Here is a 27352-nt window from a genome sequence, read left to right as displayed (position 1 = left end):
CAGGCCAAGTCCGCGAAGCTAGTAAACGGCACAGCTGGGATCTTAACCACTCAGAATCATCATCTGAGAGCTCATGGGAGTCGAATTAGACCATTTCTAAGGTTCTCTCCACATCGGTGGTTCTATGAATTTTTTAATTATTGTATTTATTTATTTATTTGTTTGAGACTGAGTCTTGCTCTGTCACCTGGGTTGGAGTGCAGTGGCACAATCTCGGCTCACTGCAACCTCTGCCTCCCGGGTTCAAGCAATTCTCTTGACTCAGCCTCCCAAGTAGCTGAGACTACAGGCACCTGCCACCACGCCCGGCTAATTTTTGTATTTTTAGTAGAGATGGAGTTTCACCATGTTGGCCAGGCTGGTCTCGAACTCCTGACCTCAGGTGATCCGCCCACTGCGGCCTCCCAAGTGCTGGGATTACAGGCGTGAGCCACTGCACCTGGCCAGTTCTCTGAATGTCTGAGACATTTTCTCCTTGCTCTTAACCATGTTTTCTCTAGAGAATCACCACCTGATAGGACTTTCAGAAATGATTAAATGCCCCATGTCTGCACTGTTCAACAGGGTGGCCACCGTTACATGAAATGTTTACATTTACATGAAAAGTTTTAAAATGTTAATTAATTTTTAATTTTAATGAATTTAAATGTAAATAGCCACATGTGGCCGGTCACTACTGTATCTGACAGTGCAGCTCTACCAAAGCCTTAAAAATCATCTAATTGTATAGTGATGTCTCCCCACAGCTACCAGGGAAGCATGTGGGCATTCTAGAAGCTTCCCTAAGGTTAAGTCAAAGCCAGCCTTGGCCCCACCACTCCCATCCCAGCAACTTAGGGAGCCCACAAAGAGAAGCCACCAGGTTGCCATAGCCCCTCTCCTCTAACCCCTCACGCAGACCTGAGACAGAATTTTCTCCATCCTAGTTTGATTTGTGCCTGACCCAGGCTGGTTACCACGAGCACCCACATTACCTCCCCAGAGGGGCTTGCCCCTCTACCTCCTCTCCTTCCAGCTAAGCTCCATTTCTCCCCCGATTCCTAGAGCAGGGGCTGAGTGGTCAGCAGATGACTGCCGCCCTACCTTCAACCCCCTTCTGGGTCCCCTCCCACAGCCTCTTCTTTTTTTTTTTTTTGAGGTGGAGTTTCACTCTTGTTACCTAGGCTGGAGTGCAATGGCTCAATCTCAGCTCACTGCAACCCCCGCCTCCTGTGTTCAAGCGATTCTCCTGCCTCAGCTTCCCAAGTAGCTGGGATTACAAGTGTGGGCCACCACGCCTGGCTAATTTTTGTATTTTTTGTAGAGACTGGGTTTCACCATGTTGGCCAGGCTGGTCTCAAACTCCTGACCTCAGGCGATACGCCCACCTCGGCCTCCCAAAGTGCTGGGATTATAGGCGTGAGCCACCACGCCCATCCGGCCTCCTCTTCTTTGCTGGGTTACTCTTCTGCAGCCACAGCCTGAAGATTTTTCCATCCCCATCCTTGTGTAGATGCAAGAAGACATCTCAGGTTATCCCATCACCCCGTACTCACTCTGCAGCTTTTGCAGCCTTGCTGCAGAGTCAGGGCTGAGGACAGAAAGCGCAATGCTTTGGCTCTTATTGCCATGGTTATGGGGTGCTAGCATCTCCCCAAGAGGTTGGGATTATTTCTACTGCGGGACCTGCAGGCAGGCTGTAGCCACCCCCAGCCCTCTACCTTGGAGCTGGCACTGACTCTCCCACTCAAGCGTGGATGTGTTGGAGGGTCTCATGGTGCCTCAGACAGTCAACAACAAAGGAAGGGGTCACAGGCACACCTCCGGGACGTTCTCTCTCCAGGTGTGATGGACCACTACTTGGTCATGCACCAGCTGCGCTGTAACGGGGTCCTCGAGGGCATCCGGATTTGCAGGAAGGGATTTCCCAGCCGGATCCTCTATGCTGACTTCAAGCAGCGGTAGGCTCCCTCTCTCCTATGCATCTCTCTCCTTCGAGGGCACCTTTTGCATTTCCCTAAGACATTTCTTGACCTGCGTATTTGGTGAGCTCCCAAGCCCCCCAGAGTTTCCACAGACTTCATCTCTTGCTAGAGGAACTGATCCCATGCCCACAGTGAGTGCTGGGCCAGCCCAAGTGGTTCCAAATTCAGAGCCCAGACCCTCTAGCCTGATTGTGGCTCTGCACCAGGATGTCTCAACTTCCGTACTACGGACATTCACGCTAGATCGTCCTTTATTGTGGAGGCTGTGCTGGGTGTGGGAGGATTTTAGCAGTAACTCTGCCCTCTACTCAGAGATGTGGTAGCAAACCACACCCCTCCCCACCGAGCTGTGACAATCAAAACTCTCCAGACATTGCCAAATCACACCCAGCTGAGGCCCACAGCTCTAGACTAACTCTCTCCTCTGAGCCGCCATTGGGTTGCCCAAGTCCGGGCCTTGTCCAGGATGGAGGACAGGAGAGGACCTTCCAGAAGGAGGAGAACTAGGGCCTGCAGGTCACGGTAGATTTCAAGGCCTCTTTTAAGCCAGAGAAGAACCATTTCCTCTGAAAGCAAACTTCCCGCCATGCACTCAGCTGGGCCCCCTTCTTTCATGCTTCTCTCCCACCCACCTTGCTTCTCTCCCAAGGGGGCTGATTCAAGCCCCCCTGCTAGAATCAGCCCCTAGCTATTCCCATCTCCCAGATCAGCTGTACAGTATTCCACTTCCTCCTAAGGCTTGAGCAGGAGAAGATTCTAGAAGGCTGGTCTCAGCTATGAAGCCTTTCGGGGATTGGAATCCATTCAGGAAATGTCCTCTCTCCTTAGGTATCGGATCCTCAATGCCAGTGCCATCCCTGAAGGGCAGTTCATTGACAGCAAAAACGCCTCGGAGAAGCTCCTCAACTCCATCGATGTGGACCGGGAGCAGTTCAGGTTCGGCAACACCAAGGTGAGCACAGGCGAGGCTGGGACTCCCCTAGTAACCCCACAGCCCTGGGCTGCTTGTTAGCTGATCAGAAAAAGGGTCCCCTTCCCCTTCTGGTCCACCTGACCGTCCTTGCCCAGTCGCCCAGGTAAGGGGAGCTCTGTGTCTAGGTAGACAGAGCTTGTCTCCCTGTTGGTTTGTAAGTGGCCGAAAGCTTAGATTGGAAGCCTGAGCCCCACCATGCGGCAAGGACAGGAAAAGCCAACGGGGAACTCTAGTGTCCCAGAGGTAAGAAAGAGCTGAAGAGAGAGGAGAACGTAGAGAGGACTCCAGCGATACTGAGGCCTTGAGGAGAAAGACTATAAACAATAAAACCAGCTACCAGGCGGGGCGCAGTGGCTCATGCCTATAATCCCGTGCTTTTGGGAGGCTGAAGTATGATTTCTTGAGGCCAGGAGATGGAGGCTGCAGTGCGCTTGATCACACTACTGCACTCCAGCCTGGGCAACAAAGTGAAGCCCTGTCTCAAAACACAAAAACAAAGACAAACTAGCTGCCATTTATTGAGCACGTGAGGATCAGCCCTGTGAGAAGCCTCCTGCACGTACTTCACTGACTCCTCACTAACCAGAGAGGTGAGAGTGATGGTGATAAGGGTGGCACTTACTCATCAGGTTCTTGGGAGGTCAAGAAACTTACTCAAGGTCACACATGGATAGATAGCAAGCGGCAAAGGTCAGCTTCAAATCCTCGCCTGCCTCCAAAGATCCACATCTCAGAAACGGGCAGGCTGGGGGTCCCCACCAAGGAAGAGCCTGCTGGCCCCAGAGGGTGCTTGGTTTCCCTGGAATGTTATGGAGGGAGTGGGCGAAGTGGGCCTGAGGGTGGGACCAACCTTCCCAGATGGACAGAAGAAGAGGGTGAAGCCAATGCATCTGTGAATCTCTCTGATCTGGGCACAATTGCGTCCCATGGTTTCTTTCTGGACTCATCTTTGTTTCCAGTACGTGAGCTCTGTCAGAACTGGTCTCTGTGGGTTGGTGGGGCCTGGAACACACGTTGTTTTTGTCGTTGTTGTTGTTGTTGTTTTGTTTGTTTGTTTTGTTTTGAGACAGAGTCTTGCTCTGTCACCCAGGCTGGAGTGCAATGGCGCAATCTCTGCTCACTGCAACCTCCACCTCCCAGGCTCAAGTGATGCTCCTGCCTCAGCCTCCTGAGTATCTGGGATTACAAGTCCCCACCACCACGCCCGGAAAATTTTTGTATTTTTAGTAGAGATAGGGTTTCACCATGTTGGCCAGGCTAGTCTCGAACTCTTGATCTCAAATGATCACCTGCCTCGGCCTCCCAAAGAGCTGGGATTACAGGCATGAGCCACCGTGTCCAGCTTGGAACAGACTCTGGACCAGGCTGCCTCACTGCCCAGGAGGAGCCACTGAGGAGACCAGAGCTGCTGAGAAGCAAGTCCTGGAAACGGAATTGCTGCCCCTGCTGTGCTCTGAGGGTTGAGCCTCAGAGTTGGGCAGAAACAGGCCCCCTCAAGGGCCCGGCTGAACACCTGCTGGGGAAAAAGATCAAGGCTCCTCTGTCTTTTAATGCAGGTGTTTTTCAAAGCTGGGCTCCTGGGGCTTTTGGAGGAGATGAGAGATGAGAAGCTGGTGACGCTGATGACGCGCACACAGGCCATGTGCAGGGGGTACCTGATGCGGGTGGAGTTCAAGAAGATGATGGAGAGGAGGTGATACAGACCCTCACCTCCACCTTATCCTGCTCTCTCTGCTTAGCAGCTGATTGTCGCTTCCTGCTTTTAGTCTTGGGATTTCCATGTGCTTGCTCTTTCTTTCCTTCATTTGTTTAACCCACATCTACTGAGTGGCAATCCTGGGCCGAGCGCTCTGCATGGCGCTGGAGAGACAGAAATGAACCCTGCCTCACGGGGTCACAAAGGGAAGCAGACGCGTGCATGGCTGGTTTTAAAGCCTGTGACAAGCTCAATGTTCCAGTTCTAGTCGGGGGATAGGGAACTGGCAAGAATAAGCCCCCAGCCTGATGAGGGGGTTGGAATTGGCATGAAGGTGTCAGCAAGAAGAAAGCACTTTCTTTTTTCTTTTAGACAGAGTCTTGCTCTGTCATCCAGGCTGGAATGCAGTGGCACAATCTCAGCTCACTGCAATCTCCACCTTCCAGGTTCAAGCGATTCTCCCACTTCAGCCTCCCTAGTTGCTGGGATTACAGGTGTGCACCACCATGCCTGGCTAATTTTTTTGTTTGTTTGTTTGGTTTGGTTTGGTTTTTAGTAGAGATGGGGTTTCACCATGTTGGCCAGGCTGGTCTTGAACTCCTGACCTCAGGTGATCCGCCCACCTTGGCCTCTCAAACTGCTGGGATTACAGGCATGAGCCACTGCGCCCAGCTGAAGCAAGCACTTTCTGAAGCTCTACATAACCTGAGAGTGGGTGGTCTGGGAGGAAGCTGGACAAGCTGGTGGCTGTCATTGGAATATAGAACAAGAGGCAGGTAGTGGAGGTCCCCATATGTCACATTCAGAAACCCAGGCTGGACCCTGTCATTGATGGAGAGCTGTAGAAGGTGTGTGCAGAGACAAGGGGTAGGATTGCGTCACTCTGGCAGCTAGGAGAGTGAACACAAAGGCTATGACGGGGCAAGGCTACAGTGTGGTAGAAGTCCAAACAAGGGATGACAAGGACCTGAAGTAGGACATGGTTGGGTGAGAGAGGAGGGCATGGATTAAAGGAATGTTTAAGTCTTTTTCCTTCGATAATTCAAGAGAAGGAATAGCAGCATTGATGACTAGTCACCTGCAGGGATTGGAGGGAGAGAGGAGTGTGGGAGGGAGCCTGTTCTCCCTGGTTCCCTGATCCCGTGTGGCTCTGACTGTCAGAGCCATAATGAACCGCCATCACGTATGCGTCAGGAATCACTCCCAGGCATCAAGCTTGGTGAAGCAAATGGAAGCCAGCACGGAGATGAAAAGAATCTCAAGAAGGGAAAGAGAAGCCAGTGTTCAGGAATCCTTAAGCTATGTAAATATAAGGCTGTGGAGGGTGAAGGGGAGGAGATCATGTGGGTGACGCTGGGATGAAAACAGCAGTAGAAATTAGGAATACAGGCTGGTTGTGGTGGCTCACGCTTGTAATCCCAGCACTTTGGGAGGGCGAGGCAGGCGGATCACCTGAAGTCAGACGTTTGAGACCGGCCTGGCCAACATGGTGAAACCCCATCTCTACTAAAAATATAAAAATTAGCCAGGCATGGTGGTGCACACCTGTAATCCCAGCTACTTGGGAGGCTGAGGCAGAAGAATTGCTTGAACCCAGGAGGCAGAGGTTGCAGTGAGCCGATATTGCACCATTGCACTCTAGCTTAGGTAACAAAGCAAGACTCCATCTCAAAAAAAAAAAGGTATCAAAAAAAAAAAAAAAGAATAGAAAAGAAAGAAATTGGGAAGACAGATCAACTCTACCAGGGCAAGAGACTGGGAAATGACCAAGGACAAGTCCTGGGTTTCTTCAGCAGGAAGAGGGACCCCCATATGGCAAAATACAATGAAACAGGAAAAATGTTGATGGAATCTAAGGCAGAGAAAGTTTCAAAAGTTAAGAGCTGATTAATACATCAAACGTGGGAGAAAGGCCCAATAAAATAGGAATGAAAGCTATTCCTTGCATTGAGCATTAGGAGGTCACCGACGCCCTCAGGCGGGCACTCGCAGTAGAGTGGTGGAAAGGGCAGCCAGGTGACCAGGAGCACGCAGGTGGCCCCACGCCCTCTCCTACCTTCCAACCTGTGCACGTGCCTCCGTTTCCTCTGCCCCTCATTTGCAGACCTACTCTGGATCCAGAGGATCTGCCAAGCTTGGCTGCACCTCCTTCCCACCTAACCGAGAAGGGTGGAGGATGGTGTCTGTCGGGGACAGGTTGGGGGTACAGAGACCAGACCTTGTTGGATTTATTAATGTGAGTACTAATTGGTGTACAGGGACTCCATCTTCTGCATCCAGTACAACATCCGCTCTTTTATGAACGTCAAGCACTGGCCCTGGATGAACCTGTTCTTCAAAATCAAGCCCCTGCTGAAGAGTGCAGAGGCCGAGAAGGAGATGGCCACCATGAAGGAAGACTTTGAGAGGACCAAGGAAGAACTGGCCCGATCCGAGGCTCGCCGGAAGGAGCTGGAGGAGAAAATGGTCTCACTCCTGCAGGAGAAGAATGACCTCCAATTGCAGGTCCAGTCTGTAAGTACCTTCTACTTGAGAACGCAAAACACAGACTCTGGAGGACAGAAAAGGGGGAGGAACATTGAGGGCGCCATCAGGTGTCTATTCGAGAGACAGTGGTGCCACCCAGTGGTCACGCGGAGTATTGCAGCACCACCTTGCTCGTAAAAGGATGCCTGGTCCCGGGCTTAGCAAAGTAGTGACTGCCGGAAATTATGTCTGCAAAGAGAATTTGTGCTCTCCCTGATTTCTCCCCTCATCGTAGAGTTAGATATATTTTGCTGTGGGCATGAGGGATATATATGTGTCACATGAATATGCACCACAGCTTTTAAAAATCAATAAAAATAAAAATAATCAAAATTAAATAACCCAATTCAAAGTAGCAAGAGTAATTTTCTATATATTATTTACAATAATATGTAAAAAGTGCTTTAGGCCGGGCGCAGTGGCTCATGCCTGTAAGCCCAACACTTTGGGAGGCCGAGGTGGGAGGATCGCTTGAGCCCAGGAGTTCAAGACCAGCCTGGGTATCATGGCAAAACCCCATCTCTATAAAAAAAATTTTAAAAACTAGCAGGCACGGTGGTGCATGTCTCTAGTCCAAGATACTCAGAAGGCTGAGGTGGGAGGATCACCTGAGCCCAGGTAGTCGAGGTTGCAGTGAGCTGAGAACATGCCACTGCACTCCAGCCTGGGCAACACAGTGAGACTCTGATCTCAAAAAAAAAAAAAAAAAAGTGCTTTAAAGATATATAGTTTTATTGAAGAAATGGGGCAGTATAGGCTGGACGCGGTGGCTCACGCCTGTAATCCCAGCACTGTGGGAGACCAAGGCGGGCAGATCACAAGGTCAGGAGATTAAGACCATCTTGGCTAACACGGTGAAACTCCGTCTCTACTAAAAATACAAAAAAAAAAAAAAAATTAGCCAGGTATGGTGGCACACGCTGGTAGTGCCAGCTACTCAGGAGGCTGAGGCAGGAGAATCGCTTGAACCCAGGAGGTGGAGGTTGCAGTGAGCCGAGATCGTGCCACTGCACTCCAGCCTGGCAACAGAGCAAGACTCCATCTCAAAAAAAAAAAAAAAAAAGAAGAAAGAAAGGAAAAGAAATGGGGCAATATAATTGTCTCTTTCACAGAGTGAAGGCGTTTATAATTTTCCCTTTTTAATAAATCCCCAAATACTTTTACCTTTTGTTTTTATACAGAGCATTTTCCACTCCCCTTTTCACTTTCCCAATCACTATAGTGAGTTAATAGGAGCACTTTCCCAGGTACAGCGGACAAAAGAACAGTTCTTGGAACAAGATAACTGGGTTTCTATCCCAGATGCTCCACCTGATAGCTGCGTGACCTTGGACGAGCTACATATCCTCTTTGTGCTTCCGTTGTCTCGTCTGTAAAATGGGCATAGTCAGAGTACTCACCTCATCCAGCTGTTGAAGAATCAGAGTGGTTAATGCCTGTAAAATGCCTGGCACACAGCTCATGTTTATAGATGTTCAGTAAACGTTAGCACGCATGCTTGCCAGTCTCCTCCCGTGCATTACCCTGCAGTGTGTGTCTTAAAATACTCTTATATGGGCCGGGCGTGGCTCACGCCTGTAATCCCAGCACTTTGGGAGGCCGAGGCGGGTGGATCATGAGGTCAAGAGATCGAGACCATCCTGGCCTACATGGTGAAACCCCCTCTCTTCTAAAAATACAAAAATTAGCTGGGCGTGGTGGTGGGCACCTGTAGTCCCAGCTACTCAGGAGGCTGAGGCAGGAGAATCACTTGAACCCAGGAGGCGGAGGTTGCAGTGAGCCGAGATTGCGCTACTGCACTCCAGCCTGGCAACAGAGTGAGACTCCGTCTCAATAAATAAATAAATAAATAAATAAATAAATAAATAAATAAATACTCTTATATGGGAAGATACAGCCCAATTTAGAACAGAAGTAGCTGATCTTGGTCTGTCCAAGAGACTCACTGCAGCATCTTCTGGGACATATGTATTCAATCACGAATTCTTGGGTGTTTTTAATTTTCTGTTCTGTGGTTCGAGGAGACACAGCTAAGGAGACATAGGCAGAACTTTTCCGTTGAAAGGACCAGGCCTGGTGGCTCAGGCCTATAATCCCAACACTTTCAGAAGCCAAGGCAGGAGGATCACTTGAGCTCAGAAGCTCGAGACCAGCCTGGGCAACATAGTGAGAGCTTATCTCTAGAAAATAAATAAATGTATACATTTAAAAACAAATTTAATGAAAGTTAAAAGATAGTAATGTTTTGAAACTATTTTGTCAGCTTGAGATAACATAGAGTAGATGAGTCATTTTCCAACTGGTGGTAGCAGGAAGAGTGAGATGACCAGCTGTTCAAATGTGGCAAATTTCTAGAGACTTCATTCTTTAAAGTGAACTTGTAATTTCACGAACTCCTCTGTTTGAAATTATTATAAGTGAGGCCAGGCATGGTGGCTCACACTTGTAGTCTCAGCACTTTGGGAGGCTGAGGCAGGAGGATCACTTGAGGCTAAAAGTTTGAGACACGCCTGGGCAACACATGGAGGCCCCACCTGTACACACACAAAAAAAGAAGCCGGTCATGGTGGCACATACCTTGTAGTTCCAGCTACTTGGGAGGCTGAGGTGGGAGGATCACTTGAGCACAGGAGTGTGAGGATGCAGTGGGCTATACTCACACCACTGCACTTTAGCTTGGGCAACAGAGCAAGCCCTTGTCTCTAAATAAATAAATGAACAAATTATTATATGTGAATTTCTATAAGCAATGTCCTTGCTAGTTAAAAAAAAAAAAAAAAAAAAACATGTATACAGGCCAGGTGCAGTGACTCATGCCTGTAATCCCAGCACTTTGGGAGGCCGAAGCGGAAGGATCACCTGAGGTCAGGAGTTTGAGACCAGCCTGGCCAACATGGTGAAATCCCATCTCTACAAAAAATACAAAGATTAGCCAGGCATGGTAGCACACGCCTGTAATCCCAGCAACTCGGGAGGCTGAGGCAGAGAATCGCTGGAACCTGGGAGGCGGAGCTTGCAGTGAGCCAAGATCGCGCCACTGCACTCCAGCCTGGGCCACAGAGCGAAACTCCATCTAAAAAAAAAAAATGTGTTTATGGGTGATATCTAAGTTTATGTACACGTGTGTGTGCATGTGTGTGCATGACCCATTTCTTGGCTTAGGTGTAGATAATAGGCTTTTAGAGGGTGATACCCTTTCTTTGTAGCATTTTCAAAGAGGCCAATCAAAACATAAAATGAACTGGTTCTTTCAGGAAACAGAAAATCTGATGGACGCTGAGGAACGGTGTGAAGGACTCATCAAAAGCAAGATCCTACTGGAAGCAAAAGTCAAGGAGCTGACTGAGAGATTGGAAGAGGAAGAGGAGATGAATTCTGAACTGGTTGCCAAGAAGAGGAATCTGGAAGATAAATGTTCCTCTCTCAAGAGAGACATTGATGACCTGGAGCTGACCTTGACGAAAGTTGAAAAGGAGAAGCATGCCACAGAGAACAAGGTGCACAAACCCCAGGGACTCCCACAGTGTCTTAACCAGGCTTCACTCTCTCTCTGTAAGGAGGAGAAAGAGTGGCGTAGGAGTCCAGTCAATATAACATTGCCCAGAAACGGGATGCTGGAGTCAAGGTGAAGGATAGTTAAGTCCCAACAAGTTCTGTCCTCTGCTGTCTTTTCTATCCTATAGACTCTTCTTCTTCTTTTTTTTTTTTTTTTTTTGTGAGACGGAGTCTTGCTCTGTCGCCCAGGCAGATCTCGCTACAGTGGTACCATCTTGGCTCACTGCAACCTCCGCCTCCCGGGTTCAAGCAATTCTCCTGCCTCAGCCTCCCGAGTAGCTGGGATCACAGGCGCGCACCACCATGCCCAGCTAATTTTTTGTATTTTTAGTAGAGACAGGGTTTCACCATGTTGGCCAAGTTGGTCTGGAACTCCTAACCTCAGGTGATCCACCCACCTCAGCCTCTCAAAGTGCTTGGATTACAAGTGTGAGCCACTGTGCCCAGCTCCATAGGCTCTTCTCAACCCTCCCTGGCTGTATCACAGACTTCTAGCATTTCTTTGAGAGGAAGGACTGTTTCATATTCTTCTTCATTTCCCATAGCGTCAAGCACAGGGATTGCAAACAAGAAGGCCTACAGGGGTCAGGCAGATAGTGAAGGAGGCAGAAGACTGGATAATACCAAGGACTGACTGAGAGGAGCGGGTACCGGCAGGACAGAGACTGATGCAGCCTTTGGGAAAGTTATTTGGAATTACTTAGTCAAATTAAGAATCCAGATACCCTACGACCCAGCAAATCTGCTCCTGGATGTATAGATCAAGGAATTCTTCCACCTGTCCACAAGGCGACATGTCCTAGGGTGTTTGTAATGGCATTGCTTGCGGGAGACAGCTGGAGGCAGTGCCAGGGTCCACCACGGGGAAAACGGAGAACTAAAATGTAGTAGATACACAGCAGGGAGCACTACGTAGCCATTAGGAGCAATGGGGTGTGCACACCAAATATTAAATACCTACTGCTAAATGGTGGAAAAATGTAAGAAAATGAAATATAGGGCCAGGTGCGGTGGCTCATGCCTGTAATCCCAGCACTTTGGGAGGCCAAGGTCGGCAGATCACGAGGTCAGGAGATCGAGACCATCCTGGCTAACACGGTGAAACCCCGTCTCTACTAAAAATACAAAAAATTAGCCGGGCGTGGTGGTGGACGCCTGTAGTCCCAGCTACTCAGGAGGCTGAGACAGGAGAATGGCGTGAACCCGGGAGGTGGAGCTTGCAGTGAGCTGAGACTGCGCCACTGCACTCCAGCCTGGGTGACAGAGTGAGACTCTGTCTCAGAAAACAAACAAAAAACTGTAACACTGTAAATGATAACATTGTAAACTGCTATGTGGACTAAAGAAAATACGGCCAGATTCAGCCCATAGATTAGGAGTTAGCAACTTCTGATCTGGAAGCCTGTTGGATGCAGAAAAAGGTTTCACTTACTTCCTTCAAGTTCCGTGTTGGGTGCCCTCCTCCTGCTTCCCGATAACACAGCACTCCCGTTCTGAATTTCCGTTCTTTCTTTCTGTCTTTATTTTTGAGACGGAGTCTCGCTCTGTCGCCAGGCTGGAGTGCAATGGTGCAATCTCGGCTCACTGCAACCTCTGCCTCCTGATTTCAAGCGATTCTCCTGTCTCAGCCTCCTGAGTAGCTGAGAGTACAGGTGCCCACCACCATGCCTGGCTAATTTTTTTTTTTTTTTGCATTTTTCGTAGAGACGAGGTTTCACCATGTTAGCCAGGATGGTCTCGATCTCCTGACCTCATGATCCGTCCGCCTCGGCCTCCCAAAGTGCTGGGATTACAGGCATGATCCACCGCGCCTGGTGTGAATTTTCTTGCATAGCACCTCACGCCTCTCCTCCCCTTCCTGCCTCATTCTAAACCCTGTTCAGCCAACCTAACAAACACATTTCCACAGACGTATTATGAGCGAATACAGATTGATGTGTTACCCTTCAGAGGTAGCACATTTGCATTTTTAAAGTGCCCTTCCTTGTAAAATATAATGCCCTCCTTAAATGAATAATCCTAATGGGAGAATTTGAGGCACCATGATAGGCCATTAAGGAAGATGAAGAACTGACAGTCTGTCAATTCCAGGAGGTAAAAAAGTAGTAGCCAAAAAGAAAAGGGAAAGAGGAAAAATGAGCAAAGAAGCAATAGCTTTTGTTGATGGGAGCTTCTGGCTTAATCGTTTCCATGTTAAATCGGTGTTGATATTGTCCCAGGTAAAGAATCTTTCCGAAGAAATGACAGCACTTGAAGAAAACATTTCCAAATTGACCAAAGAAAAGAAATCTCTACAGGAGGCCCATCAGCAAACACTGGATGATCTTCAGGTTGAAGAAGATAAAGTCAATGGTCTAATCAAAATAAATGCCAAGCTTGAACAGCAAACAGATGATGTGAGGATATTTTACTACTATGCTTTAGCATTTATCACTTGTGGAAGCACAGACAAGAGACGGTCTAACTAGGACACAGGGCTTGAGAGGTCAGACTCTGGAATCAGCATCCCTAAATTCAGATCTCAGCCCCACCCTGACCCTGAAGGAGTCTGGGATACTGAGCAAGCTGCTTACCCTTGCAAAGCCTCAGTTTGTGCCTTGTGAAATGGCGATGTAAATAGCTCCATCTCAGAGGGTTTTCACAGAAAGCTCAGCACACAGAAAGTGTTCAGTAAAACATAGCTGCTACTACTGCTATCATCACCATCATCATTATTATTAGCATCCACTTGTAGGTCCTTTGGGTTCCAAAACCTCCAATCCTGTTGTAACGTTACTAAAGATGAGTTCCACTTGTGGCCATGAAAATTACTATTTCCGCCCCCGTCACATGACATTATTGTTCTTGATGTAAGAGCCACGTTTGAAGTTTTCAGGTTTTACTCATTATTGTGGCTAGAGATTTTCTAGATAACTTTTAACGTTTCTGAGCCCAGGGTAGGTGTGCTCCTCCTCTACACCCCTGTTTCCTGTTCCTATGTGTGCATGTGTGTGTGTGCACACACATACACACACACGAATTCCTTGCCTCCCGTGGTCGCATGTTAGCAGGGAGGGCGTGACGGTATGCAGCACAGACCTTCACAGTGCTGTCCACAGAAGCCCCCATTTGTATTGTCTGTGCAAGAGTGTGTACCCATGGGTACCATACCCCTACAGGGAACATAGTCTGGGCCAGGCCAAGTGGGAATCAGCTGAGAGAGGCACCAGGAGGCCCCTGAGGGATCCAGCCCCACCCTAGGTAGCCTTTTCTGGAAGACAGAAGAGAGGGGAGGTAGGGGCAAGACTTGCTTCCTCCTGGGGCCAGAGGCTTGCAGCCAGCACCCTACAGGAGCCCCAGGAAGCCCCAGGCCACGTGTATGGTTGCACCAGATAAAAGGGGCAAACATTTCCCCAGCAGGGGCTTAATTTTCTACCTGTGTGTCTTCTCAGCTTGAGGGTTCCTTAGAGCAGGAGAAGAAACTGCGGGCGGACCTGGAAAGGGCGAAGAGGAAGCTGGAAGGAGATCTGAAAATGTCCCAGGAATCCATTATGGATCTAGAAAATGACAAGCAGCAAATAGAAGAGAAATTGAAAAAGTAGATATTTCTTTTGCCACCTCTGTGTCTCAGCCTAAATGCCAACTTTCACCCCCTCCAAGAGGCTTGTATTTCATGTTCTTTTTTTTTTTAATCTATTTGCAGGAAGGAGTTTGAACTCAGTCAGTTACAAGCCAAAATAGATGACGAACAAGTCCACAGTTTGCAGTTTCAAAAGAAGATTAAAGAACTGCAGGTAAAAGCATCAAAACCTTCCCAATCATGACAATCCCTTTGCAAGAGCGCCCCTCCTCACTCCTTCCCCCTTGTTTCTTTAGCTGCTTCTTTCCTTCCTCTTGCTAAAGCTAGAGAAGATGTCCTGTCATTTCCTTTAGTTTTTGAAAATAATATTTTAATGTTCTAAGTAACCCATAAACATACTTCCTTGCAAAGGCTCAAAATAGGCCCAGTAAAGCTAAATATTATTGATAAGGGTGCTTTGATCACCATCCCTAAGCCCAGTGCCCTCCCCGTCTTCTGAGAATTAATTGCCAGTTTCAGTGGGATGTGCATCTTTCTGCCTCTTTTGCTATGTGTTTTTGTACACATTTAAGACCCCAAAAAAATATATAGTGCACATGCAGAAAAGGTTCTTGTTTCTTTATATTCTTAGCATATCACACTGAGAGTATCACTCTGCAACTTGCTTCTTTCTTTTGGCAACATGATCTGCAGAGCTATCCATGATAGACATAGATTGGTGTCTACCTGCTCCATAGACTTCTAGAACAAGTCTCCATCACAATCAGTTTGTGCCTTCTCTTATCCATGGACACTTAGGTTGTTTCCAAGTTCCAAGTTTTTTCACCAATTTAATGTTATAATGTATTCTTTTTTTTTTTTTTTTTTTTTTTTGAGACCGAGTCTTGCTCTGTCACCCAGGCTGGAGCACAGTGGCCCAATCTCAGCTGCTCACTGCAACCTCCACCTCCCAGGTTTAAGCTATTCTCCTGCCTCAGCCTCCCGAGTAGCTGGGACTACAGGCGCCCGCCACCACACCCGGCTAATTTTTGTATTTTTAGTAGAGGCGGAGTTTCACCATGTTGGCCAGGCTGGTTTCAAACTCCTGACCTCAAATGACCCACCCGCCTCGTGCTGCCTACCCGCAATTCCTCGACACCCAGCCCCTCTCAACGGGGGCTGCCCCCTCCTCCACAATAACATTCCTGATAGAGTAATCCTTTCAGGCCCGCATAGAAGAGCTGGAGGAGGAAACTGAAGCAGAACACACACTCAGAGCCAAGATTGAGAAGCAGCGCTCAGATCTGGCCGGGGAACTGGAGGAGATCAGCGAGAGGCTGGAAGAAGCCAGTGGGGCCACTTCAGCCCAGATTGAGATGAACAAGAAGCGGGAGGCTGAGTTCCAGAAAATGCGCAGGGACCTGGAGGAGGCCACTCTGCAGCACGAAGCCACGGCGGCCACCCTGAGGAAGAAGCACGCAGATAGTGTGGCCGAGCTTGGGGAGCAGATTGACAACCTGCAGCGGGTGAAGCAGAAGCTGGAGAAGGAGAAGAGCGAGCTGAAGATGGAGATCGACGACATGGCCAGCAACATCGAGGCTCTCTCCAAGTCAAAGGTACCTGACTGGCCCTTCTGCTCTCGGAGAATGCAAGGCATTTGACGGCCACCTGCCCCTGGGCACGTGTAATTTGATGCCTCCAAACCACTGCATGCTCTACACTGAAACCCTCTTCCCTATTTCTGCCTGTTTCCAGTTCCTCAAATTCACTCACGTCCTTTGTCTTATCCATTTGTGCTTCTGTAACAAAATATTTTAGACTGGGTAATTTATAAACAACAGAAATTTATCGCTCACAATTTTGGAGGCTGGGAAGTCCAAGATCAAAGTGCCAGCAAATTCGGTGTCTGTTGAAGGCCTGTTCCTCACAGATGGTGCCTTCTCATTGCATCCTCATGTGGTAGAAGGGGTGAACAGGTTCTCTCGGGCCTCTAAGAACACTAATCCCATTCATAAGTGCTCCACCCCCATGACCTTATCACCTCCCAAAAGACCCACCCCCCAACACCACTGGACTAGAAATTATGAATTTTGGGGGGACACAAACTTTCAGACCAAAGCATCAAGATCACTTGATTCAAGCACAATTGGATGATCTGGCACCACTGTTTCGCTCTTGTTCCCCAGAATGGATTGCAGTGGCGCCATCTCAGCTCACTGCAACCTCTACCTCTCAGGTTCGAGCGATTCTCCTGCCTTAGCCTCCCAAGTAGCGGCACACGCCACCAGGCCCGGCGAATTTTTGTATTTTTGGTAGAGATGGGGTTTCACCATGTTGGCCAGGCTGGCCTTGAACTCCTGGCCTCAGGTGATCCACCCGCCTCGGCCTCCCAAAGTGCTAGGATTATAGGCATGAGCCACTGTGCCTGGCCGATTGGGGCTCTTTAAGAAAAAAGTACACAAACATATGAAAATTAAGCATGAAAGTTAATATTTATAATGAGACAAAAAAGTCGCAGGTTACCCTGAAGACTCAAGTTCTTTTCTCCTGAGGCCTCTTTGGGCCATTTGCCAGAAATGCCTTCTAGAATATTCTGCTTGTGATGGCTCCTCTTCCCTCGAACCTTCTGCAGCTCCCAGACTCTCTGTGGCTCATGCAAATGCAGGTCCTGAAGCTTATTTCACAAGCTTCATAGTGAACCCACCTCTGTGCATGGCCTCAAAGCAAAGAACTCCTCGTGGAGCATGTGTGCTCCTCGATTTAACACCTGCCCTCCTTGCAGGGTGCTCTGAGCTGTACTAGGAGCTGTTTGGCTGGGCTGGAAGAAGCAGTGGTGACCCTAGAAGTGGGGCTGTGGGCCTCTCACCGAGGGTTTCCCAGGTCAGGGCATCTGTCCAGAAAAGGAAGGGAGATGTGGATCAGAGAACTAGAGTGGTCTCTCCAGCGCCCCCTGCTGCCAGTGTTTAGGGTCTGCGTCCACACAGCCCTGTACCTCCTAGATTGCTTCTTGACTCCGCGACTGCAGCCTCTGGCTCCGGCTGATGACTCCTTTTCTCTTTCTTTCCTGCTTTCCCATGTGTTTGCCCTTTTTCCCTTGGTTTTCTTTCTTCCTCTAAGAACTTGGTTCTGTATATGTTCCCCTCCCACACCTCTCTCTCGGCAAGCCAGGCCAGCCTGCAGGGGTAGCTGGGTAGGAAAGGCCTCCAGCATCCCCCACGCACTGTACCTACAAACAGCCCCCACTCCAGCCTCCCTGTCTCCAGAATTGCCGTGTGCTGCTCTCTGTTCTCAACTTTAACATCCAGGGGAAGCAGCACTTCATGTCTCTTAACGCTTTTTCAGTTGTCCCCTTTGATGGTTCTCCTTGCAAGATGCCATCGCGTTTCAACTCTCCCTGCTTTGATTCCTTCATGTTTACATGTCATCTTCTCAAAGAGATCCTAAGCTCCTCCAGGAGTCCCTTGGAATTAGTATACCTGCTTCCTCCACTGCCATCTCATACTTCCCATTCTAAAGAAAAACATATGCTCTATACATTTTATTTTCTATTTTATGGAGCAGCAGGAGGAGAGAAAGGTCAACACACACAAGGGTTTTGAACAAACTTCACAAAAATACAGGCCAACTGGAAGCCAGGGAGGTGAATCCCTTCATACTGCCTGCACCATGGGGAACCTTCTGTGTTATTGAATGAAATGCTTAACACTGTCATCTGAATATATTGCTTGCAAATATTCACAGGCTTGTATTGCTTGCAGTTATTCACGAATCGCTTATATTACAAGAGGATCCCAAAGATCCACTTAAAAGTGACATCTTCTCAAAGGGTTGTTTACAAATCATTAAATACTTATCTACCTGATGTTCCAAGCGATTGGTGATTGAGCTGCATTCACAAATCTGAAATGATTACGTTTTTTGTTTGTTTGTTTTTTTGAGACAGAGTTTCGCTCTTGCCGCCGAGGCTGGAGTGCAATGGCGTGATCTCGACTCGCTGCAACCTCCGCCTCCCAGGTTCAAGCAATTCTCCTGCCTCAGCCTCCTGAGTAGCTGGGATTACAGGCATGTGCCACCACACCCGGCTAATTTTTCTATTTTTAGTAGAGATGGGGTTTCACCATGTTGGTCAGGCTGGTCTCAAACTGCTGACCTCAGGTGATCTACCCGCCTCGGCCTCCCAAAGTGCTGAGATTATAGGCATGAGCCATGGCGCCTGGCCGATTATGATTTTTTTGAAACTAACCTTTTTTTGTTCTGTACTTTCATTTTTATTTTACCTGACAAGAAACTAAACGATCACACTGTTCAGTTCAATGCTGGGCACTAGGAATCCATTTCTTCCCATTCATGTTGACTTTCTGTTTGTTAAAGAGTAACATAGAAAGAACGTGCCGGACGGTAGAAGATCAATTTAGTGAAATCAAAGCCAAGGACGAGCAACAGACACAGTTGATCCATGATCTGAACATGCAGAAAGCAAGACTGCAGACCCAAAATGGTGAGAATGGGCAGGGCTCTGGGGTCCAGCCGGGCCATAGGAGAGGGTGGTCGGTAACACTGACGTGGGGGCCACATCTGTTTGGCAGGGGAGCTGAGTCACCAGGTGGAAGAGAAGGAGTCTCTGATTTCACAGCTGACCAAAAGCAAGCAGGCCCTCACCCAGCAGCTGGAAGAGCTTAAGAGGCAAATGGAAGAAGAAACCAAGGTAAAGATATAGAGTCAGATTGAACCTGAGAAGCCAGGCCATATGACCACTTCACCCGTGAAGCTGGTCGGAGCAGTGCTACATCAAGAAATCTGCTGCGGTTGGGTGCGGTTACTCACGCCTGTAATCCCAGCACTTTGGGAGGCCAAGGCAGGTGGATCATGAGGTCAGGAGTTCAAGACCAGCCTGGCCAAGATGGTGAAAGCCCGTCTCTACTAAAAATACAAAAAAAATTAGCTGGGTGTACTGGCAGCTGCCCATAATCCCAGCTACTCGGGAGGCTGAGGCAGAGAATTCCTTGAACCCGGGGGACGGAGGTTGCAGTGAGCCGAGATCACGTCACTGCACTCCAGCCTGGAAGACAGAGCGAGACTCCATTAAAGAAAAGAAAGAAAGAAACCTGTTGCTTCTCCTGTCTGCCTTGAAGCATGGTGGGAACCTGTCCTTTAAGGTTAGAGGGCCTTGGCATTGGATCTCCTTCTTCAGAGATAGAAAACCATACCCATGGTGGTCCATCCCCTGGGCTCCTCTGTCCCCCACAGGGTGGTCTGAGAAACTCCCCTTTCCAGCCAGGGCACCTCCTCCGCATCACTGCACACACTTGACCATTCTGCCCAGCAATTCATCCCGGCCACCGAAATCCCCCTCCCTCTTTCTTCTTCATTATTCCTGGTGTGTCACCTCCTATACCATCTGATTTTAAGCTCCCCTCCTCCAAGAAGGCTCCATGGTTTTGGGAGCACCCTTGAGACTGTTGCATAAACATGAACATCATCATCTTCTTGATTTCAATGTCTAGATATTGTGTTTATAATACATGTCTCCCGACAGATCTATAAACTCATGGAGGGCAAGAATAGTTTGTCCCCACTGTACCTACTGTGCCCAGTAGAAGAGTGCACACAGCAGGTGCTTGGTGCTGCCAATTCCTATTCAAGTATCAGAATAGGGGACCAAGAGTCCAAAAAACTGCATGAATGGAATTCCGAGGTTGTTGCACACTGGCTAAGACTTATAGGGCAATCTTTTGGAATTTTCCCAAGCTCCACCTTTTTCTTCTGAAAAAGGACAAGCGCCATATTTGTCTCCCATCTTTCTGTTGTATAGTAAAGATCTTTGGTAGATGAGGGGAAGGGGGAAGTGGTGAGAACCCAAGCCTGAACGAGTACTGAGAACGGCCACTGCAGGAGCGGGCTGTCCTTTGGCCAGGATATGGCAACAGCTGAGTTTTCCTTCTTAGGCAAAGTTTGTCATTTATTGCCTTTTTTTTTTTTCGAGACGGAGTTTCACTCTTGTTGCCCAGGCTGGAGTGCAATGGCACGATCTTGGCTCACCGCAACCTCTGCCTCCTGGGTTCAAGCGATTCTCCTGCCTCAGCCTCCCAAGTAGCTGGGATTACAGGCATGTGCCACCATGCCCGGTTAATTTTGTATTTTTAGTAGTGACAGGGTTTCTCCATGTTGACCAGGCTGGTCTCAAACTCCCGACCTCAGGTGATCCGCCCGTCTCGGCCTCCCAAACTGTTGGGATTACAGGCATGAGTCACCACGCCTGGTCTATTGCATTTTTAAAAAGATGAAAATGTACAAATTACTGAAGTGGGCTGACAGAACTCTCTCTTTGATGGTGGCACCAGAGGGCGTCTTGTGGCCATTATAGTCGGAGCTAAACTGTTGCCCTTACATCCCTCCACATGGGAGGGATTGAGGGACGGAGGCCTCTAGGCATGTCTTCTCTGCCTAGGAGGAGGAAGTCAGGCCGTGGAAACAGCGAAGCTCACATCAGCAATCCCCAGTGTAGGGACATAGCCTACTAGTGACATCAAAAGATGCTTTCAGGCTTCTCCTGGTCACAGCATTCCATACCATTGCATCAAGTAGTGAGAAAATTATTCCCTTTTTAATTGTTCCAATCCATCTGATTATATCAAGGAAAAGGCCTCAGTGTGAACCATACTTCCTTAGCATTTGCTTATTTACCCTATTAAGAAATAAAGGGTAGACCCCAGGCATGGAGTCCCAGCAGGCAACAGTACCTAGCTAGAACGTGATAACATTGCTTTATTTCCATTGCACTTATGGTTACCTTCTGTTTATGGCAAATGTCAATGGTTTTCCACTTACTGTCCTGCGACAGTTTACTCTTTTGTTAAATATATTTAAATATAATTAAGGAGTCCACTTGAAAAAAATTAAATAAACCAGGTGATATGCTGATAGGGCAAAATTGGTGAAGACAGCATAGGGATAATTCAAGTTGGGGGAAAGCGATTTAAATGAAAATACCTCAACTTGGAAAAGGGTCAAATGTTTTTGCAATTTGTCACCGCTGTCATTCCCAGGCCAAGAACGCCCTGGCGCACGCCCTGCAGTCCTCCCGCCATGACTGTGACCTGCTGCGGGAACAGTATGAGGAGGAGCAGGAAGCCAAGGCCGAGCTGCAGAGGGCGCTGTCCAAGGCCAACACTGAGGTTGCCCAGTGGAGGACCAAATATGAGACGGACGCCATCCAGCGCACAGAGGAGCTGGAGGAGGCCAAGTAGGGGCTCCAGGGTGGCAATAGCAGAGGGGGTCTGAGAACACAAGCCAAGGGACCAGGAGTCTTTACATCTTGAGAGATTCTCTCTTTCCTGCCCATGCCTTTGTGGTTTCTGAAACATTCAGATTGTACCCCCCACCCTCTGGGGGTCTCCCTGTCCTTCTCAGGAACTGTCCATTCCACCTAGCTCCCTGGGGGTGCTCCTTAGGGACCTGCTTTGCCACCAAGCATTTTGAGAATCTCTCGGTGACACTTGGATCCTCTCCACTCACCAAATCCTAGGTCTTGGTCTCATCAAACACCAGTCCCTTCCATGCTATTCATTTCTCTTCCCATCTGACAGTTACCTTCTGAAATATTCCACCTTTGCCAAGGGGGAAAAAAATCTGGTTTTCCTAGGAAAAAACTGGCCCAGAGGCTGCAGGAAGCAGAGGAGAACACGGAGACGGCGAACTCCAAGTGCGCATCCTTGGAGAAAACCAAGCAGAGGCTGCAGGGAGAGGTGGATGATCTGATGCGGGATCTGGAGCGCTCCCACACCGCCTGTGCCACCCTGGACAAGAAGCAGAGGAACTTCGACAAGGTCCGTCCCCAGCCGCTTTCTTTGTGAAGATGGCATGAGGATAATTCAAGTTGGGGAAATGCTATTTACATGAAAATACCTGAATTTGGAAAAGGGACAAATGTTTTGCAGTGGCAGTGGTGAAAACAACAGTTTCACACTTAGATGTGTGAGATACCTGCACATCCTAGAAGGCCCCCAGTTGGAGCATCATTTCCCAGTTTGGGGGACTTGAGGTGTCTTCTTGACTACTGTGACAGTCCCTCCAAAGGCAACTTTATTTTTAGTGAAAGCTAATTCCGTTCCATTGAGATTGTAATGTCTGTGAGAATGCAGCAGAGGGTCTGCAGGAATATCACAGTTTGAGGTGCCTGATCTAGAACAGTGCTCCTCCTCTTTCTTTAGTCCCTAAGGATGGAAGGGCAAAACGTTGGTGTTACTGACAGCCCTTGTTTGCATGAACTCTTCTGAGTCACCCCTGCTTTCTGCTTCTCCCATGTCCCTTTGTCATCTCCCAGGTCCTTGCAGAGTGGAAGCAAAAGCTGGACGAAAGCCAGGCTGAGTTGGAAGCTGCTCAGAAGGAGTCCAGGTCACTCAGCACTGAACTCTTCAAGATGAGGAATGCCTATGAGGAGGTGGTGGACCAGTTAGAGACACTGAGGCGAGAGAACAAAAATCTGCAAGGTGAGCTCTCTCCACCACCAGTGTGTGCTATGTCCCCCTCTCCTCCTGCCAAGCCCTTCCCCATTTGGCCACAGCCATCTCCAGATGCCTCCTTCCCACTGCCCCACACAATCCTCACCCATCATGCCTCACATTGACTCAGTTTGCCCCAAGGCCCAAACCTTTTTAATGTAAGGCACGGCAGCAGCTAAGTCTCATTTTTGAGAACTGAAGGCACAGTGGGTTGCTGAGCCCACTGCTCCGTTAGAGAAGACCCTTCAGTGATTCGGTCTCTAAGTGCCTTTGTATTTTGCGCATGCCACTGAATCCCTTAGGACCTCAGACTTCTGATCTACAAAATCAGAAGACCACACCCAACACTTTCCAAAGCGCCTTCTGGTTCTGCAGACTATGATTCTATGCGTTTTCCCCACAGTTGTTTTCTCTGGTCTGCTCTATGACAATTTTGTATATGGTACTTTTGAAGTTTTAAGTTTCTATTCTTTACTTGTGGTTCCTGTCTGCCTAGTGCAGGTGAGGCAACACATCCCTGTCTTGCCAACACCTCATTGAACGGCTGCCCTGTATTCTCTCCTGTATAAATGTCATGAATGAATCGCCCATCCCTGAATTGCCTGGCAAATGCCGATACTATAAACTGGAGCCTGTTGAAACAGCCTAAATCAAGCCTGTCCTTTGCAGAAGAGATTTCCGACTTAACTGAGCAGATTGCAGAAGCTGGCAAGAATCTTCAGGAAGCGGAAAAGACCAAGAAGCTAGTGGAGCAGGAAAAGTCAGATCTGCAGGTCGCCTTAGAAGAAGTGGAGGTAAGTGTCTGGGATATGACATTCGGAAATTCAGGAGGACAGGGAACTGCAAGAGGCTGCCCTTCACCATCCCATGGGGCCCTTCCTGCCAGGAGGCCCTGAGTCTCCACTGGGAGTAATATTCAGCCATCCCAGGGGCTGAAACATCCACGGGCTGCTACTTTATCTCCTAGGTGTCCTCTGGTACAGTTCCCCTTTGAAAATAAATAAATGTGTTCATTATGTTCTTCAATGTCTTCCTCTCAGGAAGCAGAAAATCAATCACCTAACATCCTGAGAGCAGTGCAGAATCTCTCAGTTATGTTTAACATAGAGGCACAGACAATCATCTTTGGCTATCAAGAATCCTGTATAATCAAAACACACCCAGAGTCTCCTGATGCAGTAATCGGTGGTGGCCAGGATGACTGGTGGTTTCTAGGGAAATACGAACCGACACAGGATAACAGGAGAGCAGTTGACCTGTCATTTTAGAGAATAGGTTGACTCCTGATTTATGGTCACTATTAAAATAGACACCCTCAATAAAATTTTCACTAATTAAGAAAGATACTCTATCTCAAGTCATAAGATAATTTGTTCATGAGCGATGCAAAGTTTTAGTCCCAGTTTCATCACTATTAGGGATATTTGGGAGCAAGCCAAATACTCAGACCTCTCTGAATATTGTTCTCTTCATCTATAAAATGGGTATAAGAATACCTATTTGCAGCCGGGCATGGTGGCTCACAACTGTAATTCTAGTACTTTGGGAGGCCGAGGCAGGCAGATCACCTGGAAGGTCAGGAGTTCGAGACCAGCCTAGGCAACATGGTGAAACCCTGTCTTTACCAAAAATACAAAAATTAGCCAGGCACAGTGGTGGGCACCTGTAATCCCAACTATTCGGGAGGCTGAGGCAGGAGAATTGCTTGAACCCAGGGGGTGGAGGTTGCAGTGAGCCAAGATTGTGCCACTGCACTCCAGCCTGGGCAACAGAGTGAGACTCTGTCCAAAAAAAAAAAAAAACCCTATTTGGGCTGGGCACCATGGCTCACACCTGTAATCCCAACACTTTAGGAGGCCAAGGAGGGAGGATCACTTGAGCCCAGGAGTTCAGGACCAGCCTGGGCAACATAGACAGACCGTGTCTACCAAAAAAAAAATTAAATTTAATTTTTTAAAAAAAACCAATACCCATTTGATCGTATGGGGATGAAAATACCCATTCAGGAAGGTGGCTGTCCACGGCACTCTCAATCACTCCTTTGCTTTCGTCAGGGTTCCTTGGAACACGAGGAGAGCAAGATCTTGCGCGTGCAGCTAGAGCTGAGCCAGGTGAAATCCGAGCTAGACCGCAAGGTCATTGAGAAGGATGAAGAAATCGAGCAGCTAAAAAGAAACAGCCAGCGGGCAGCAGAGGCTCTGCAGAGCTTGCTGGATGCTGAAATCCGCAGCCGGAACGACGCCCTGAGGCTAAAGAAGAAGATGGAGGGAGATCTCAATGAGATGGAGATTCAGCTGGGCCACTCCAACCGCCAGATGGCAGAGACCCAGAAGCACCTGCGCACGGTCCAGGGCCAGCTCAAGGTGAGCACGGTGGCCGCCTCTGCGTACCTGGACGGGCCCCCAGCCTGCCAGGCGGCTCTGGCCTCACTCTGGGTCTCCCCTGCAGGACTCCCAGCTGCACCTGGACGACGCCCTGAGGAGCAATGAGGACCTCAAGGAGCAGCTGGCCATTGTGGAGCGCAGGAATGGCCTCCTGCTGGAGGAGCTGGAGGAAATGAAGGTGGCCCTGGAGCAGACGGAGCGGACGCGCAGGCTGTCAGAGCAGGAGCTGCTGGACGCCAGCTACCGCGTGCAGCTCCTGCACTCCCAGGTGCGTCGGCCCTCACTCCTCCGCTGAAGGTCCACCCTGGGGCAGATAGCGCCCCCCTGCACCCTGCAGCTGCTTCCGCTATCCCTCCGCTCAGGGTTCACGCCGTGGGAAGGAGCACCCGGTTTCTCCCAGACTAGTGGCCAAAACCAATTTTCTTTAAGCTTGCTTCTTGGAATAACTGACTCTTGATTGACAGATTTCTGAGCTTTCTCTCATCCAAACATTAAACATCTTGCACGTTGTGGGGAAATCAGAGCAAGGAAGGATTAATTATTACGTAAGGCACCTGGAAGTACTATTTAAGTGGAAACCTTAGAATATTAAGATTTTATTTCAAAATAATTATTTTTGACCCGGCTCAGCGCCACAACTATAATCCCAGCACTTTGGGAGGCCAAGATGGGAGGTTCGCTTTAGCCCAGGAGTTGAGGCTGCAATGAACTATGATCATGCCACTGCACTCCAGCCTGGGCAACAGAGGGAGACCCTGCCAAAAAAACAAACAACAACAACAACAACAAACACAAAATAATTATTTTTATAAAAGTTTTTTAAACTCCTTTGTTTAAAAAAATAGAAAAAACAAGCAAATACATGGAAGAAAAAAGTCAAGCATATTATTAACATACTGGGGTCTCTGATTCTTAGGCCCATTGTGAATTATATAAATATTATATTTTTGCCTCTAATCCCAGGACTTTGGGATTGTTTGATCTCAGGAGTTTGAGATCAGCGTGGGCCTCTCCAAAAAAAAAAAAAAAGTTTTAATTAAAAATAAATACATATATATATAGTAAAAATATGAGCAATCTTTTGCAACCTCTTTTTTGGATTTAACAATCATGAACATATTTTGACATCTTTTTTTTTTTTTTTTGAGACAGAGTCTCGTCCTGTCACCAGGCTGGAGTGCAGTGGTGCGATCTCAGTTCACTGCAATCTCTGCCTCCTGGGTTCAAGCGATACTCCTGCCTCAGCCTCCTGAGTAGCTGGGATTACAGGTGCACGTCACCACACCCAGCTAATTTTTGTATTTTTGTAGAGATGGGGTTTCACCATGTTGGCCAGGATTGTCTCGATCTCCTGACTTCAGGTGATCCGCCCGCCTCAGCCTCCCGAAGTGCTGGGATTACAGGCATGAGCCACTGTGCCCAGCCTCGACATCTTTAGTCTTCTATATGATTTTTAATGACAGAAAAGTAGGCTATTCTACTTGTATATTATGGTACTTTCATTTAATCAGTCCTCTGTGGTTATTTTAGATTGTTCTCAGTAAAAACTTTACTTTTAGAAAGACTGTTTTGATGAACTTCCTCATAACTAAATTTTCATATACTTCCATGATTACTATAATCTTAATATTTCTAGAAGTAAATAAATTTCTAAAAATGAAATTTCAGGGTCCAAACAGCAAAGATATTTGTAATGTATTATAAATTGTTCTTTAACAAGGTTGTCCCAAGTTTTATTTCCACTGGGGAAATGTGTGAGAGTTCTCTTCTATAAATTCTCAAATATTCTAGCTCTTATTTTAAAAATCTTCACCAATTTTATTGCTGAAACATACCTCACTGAGTTTTTAGTATTTTTTTTATTGCTAATGAGGTGGAACATTTTATCACATTTGTTGGCCATTTGAATTTCTTCTAGTATGTTTTACCCATTTGTAGTTTTTGCCCTTTTGATTGATTTGCCTTATTTATATGTTAAGAAAGGGAATATTTTCTTCTGTAATATACATTGCAAATGTTTTCCAGTTTGTCATCACCCTTACAATTCTATTTATGGCATATTTTGATTATTTGAATTATTTTTCATTTTATATGGTATGTCTATCATCATTTCCTTGTTCCAGCACTTTTTACTGAATAATCTATCCATCCTCAAATATTTGAAATTCTACTTTTATCATTTACTCAATTCTTTGATGTACAATCCTTGGGTCTG

General features: G+C 47.9%; 1 protein-coding gene and 1 long non-coding RNA gene across 5 annotated transcripts in view; one reads left to right on the top strand and one right to left on the bottom strand.

Annotated features, from left to right (window-relative positions):
• The window catches only part of MYH13 (myosin heavy chain 13), a 72079-nt gene that overhangs the window by 38362 nt on the left and 6365 nt on the right, over positions 1-27352 (top strand). For all 4 annotated transcript variants that reach the window (XM_024235576.3, XM_054537440.2, XM_054537439.2 and 1 more), the window contains 17 exons: positions 1823-1940; positions 2793-2916; positions 4494-4630; positions 6892-7147; positions 10414-10656; positions 12934-13110; positions 14146-14291; positions 14397-14487; positions 15479-15868; positions 18624-18750; positions 18839-18957; positions 21299-21495; positions 21895-22078; positions 22576-22741; positions 23423-23547; positions 24808-25116; positions 25202-25405. In XM_024235576.3, the coding sequence (XP_024091344.2) occupies positions 1823-1940; positions 2793-2916; positions 4494-4630; positions 6892-7147; positions 10414-10656; positions 12934-13110; positions 14146-14291; positions 14397-14487; positions 15479-15868; positions 18624-18750; positions 18839-18957; positions 21299-21495; positions 21895-22078; positions 22576-22741; positions 23423-23547; positions 24808-25116; positions 25202-25405 (3113 nt within the window). The remainder of the gene's footprint in view (positions 1-1822; positions 1941-2792; positions 2917-4493; positions 4631-6891; positions 7148-10413; positions 10657-12933; positions 13111-14145; positions 14292-14396; positions 14488-15478; positions 15869-18623; positions 18751-18838; positions 18958-21298; positions 21496-21894; positions 22079-22575; positions 22742-23422; positions 23548-24807; positions 25117-25201; positions 25406-27352) is intronic.
• Positions 9429-27352, bottom strand: part of LOC129051009 (uncharacterized) — a 33028-nt gene continuing 15104 nt past the window's right edge. Inside the window, exons 2-3 of the long non-coding RNA XR_008514962.2 lie at positions 14130-14250; positions 9429-9693 (exon numbers count right to left, since the gene is read on the bottom strand). This is a non-coding gene — a long non-coding RNA (uncharacterized LOC129051009). The remainder of the gene's footprint in view (positions 9694-14129; positions 14251-27352) is intronic.

Source organism: Pongo abelii, chromosome 19, assembly GCF_028885655.2.
Source record: "Pongo abelii isolate AG06213 chromosome 19, NHGRI_mPonAbe1-v2.0_pri, whole genome shotgun sequence".
Taxonomy (NCBI): domain Eukaryota; kingdom Metazoa; phylum Chordata; class Mammalia; order Primates; family Hominidae; genus Pongo; species Pongo abelii.
This window is presented reverse-complemented; position numbering and strand designations above follow the sequence as displayed.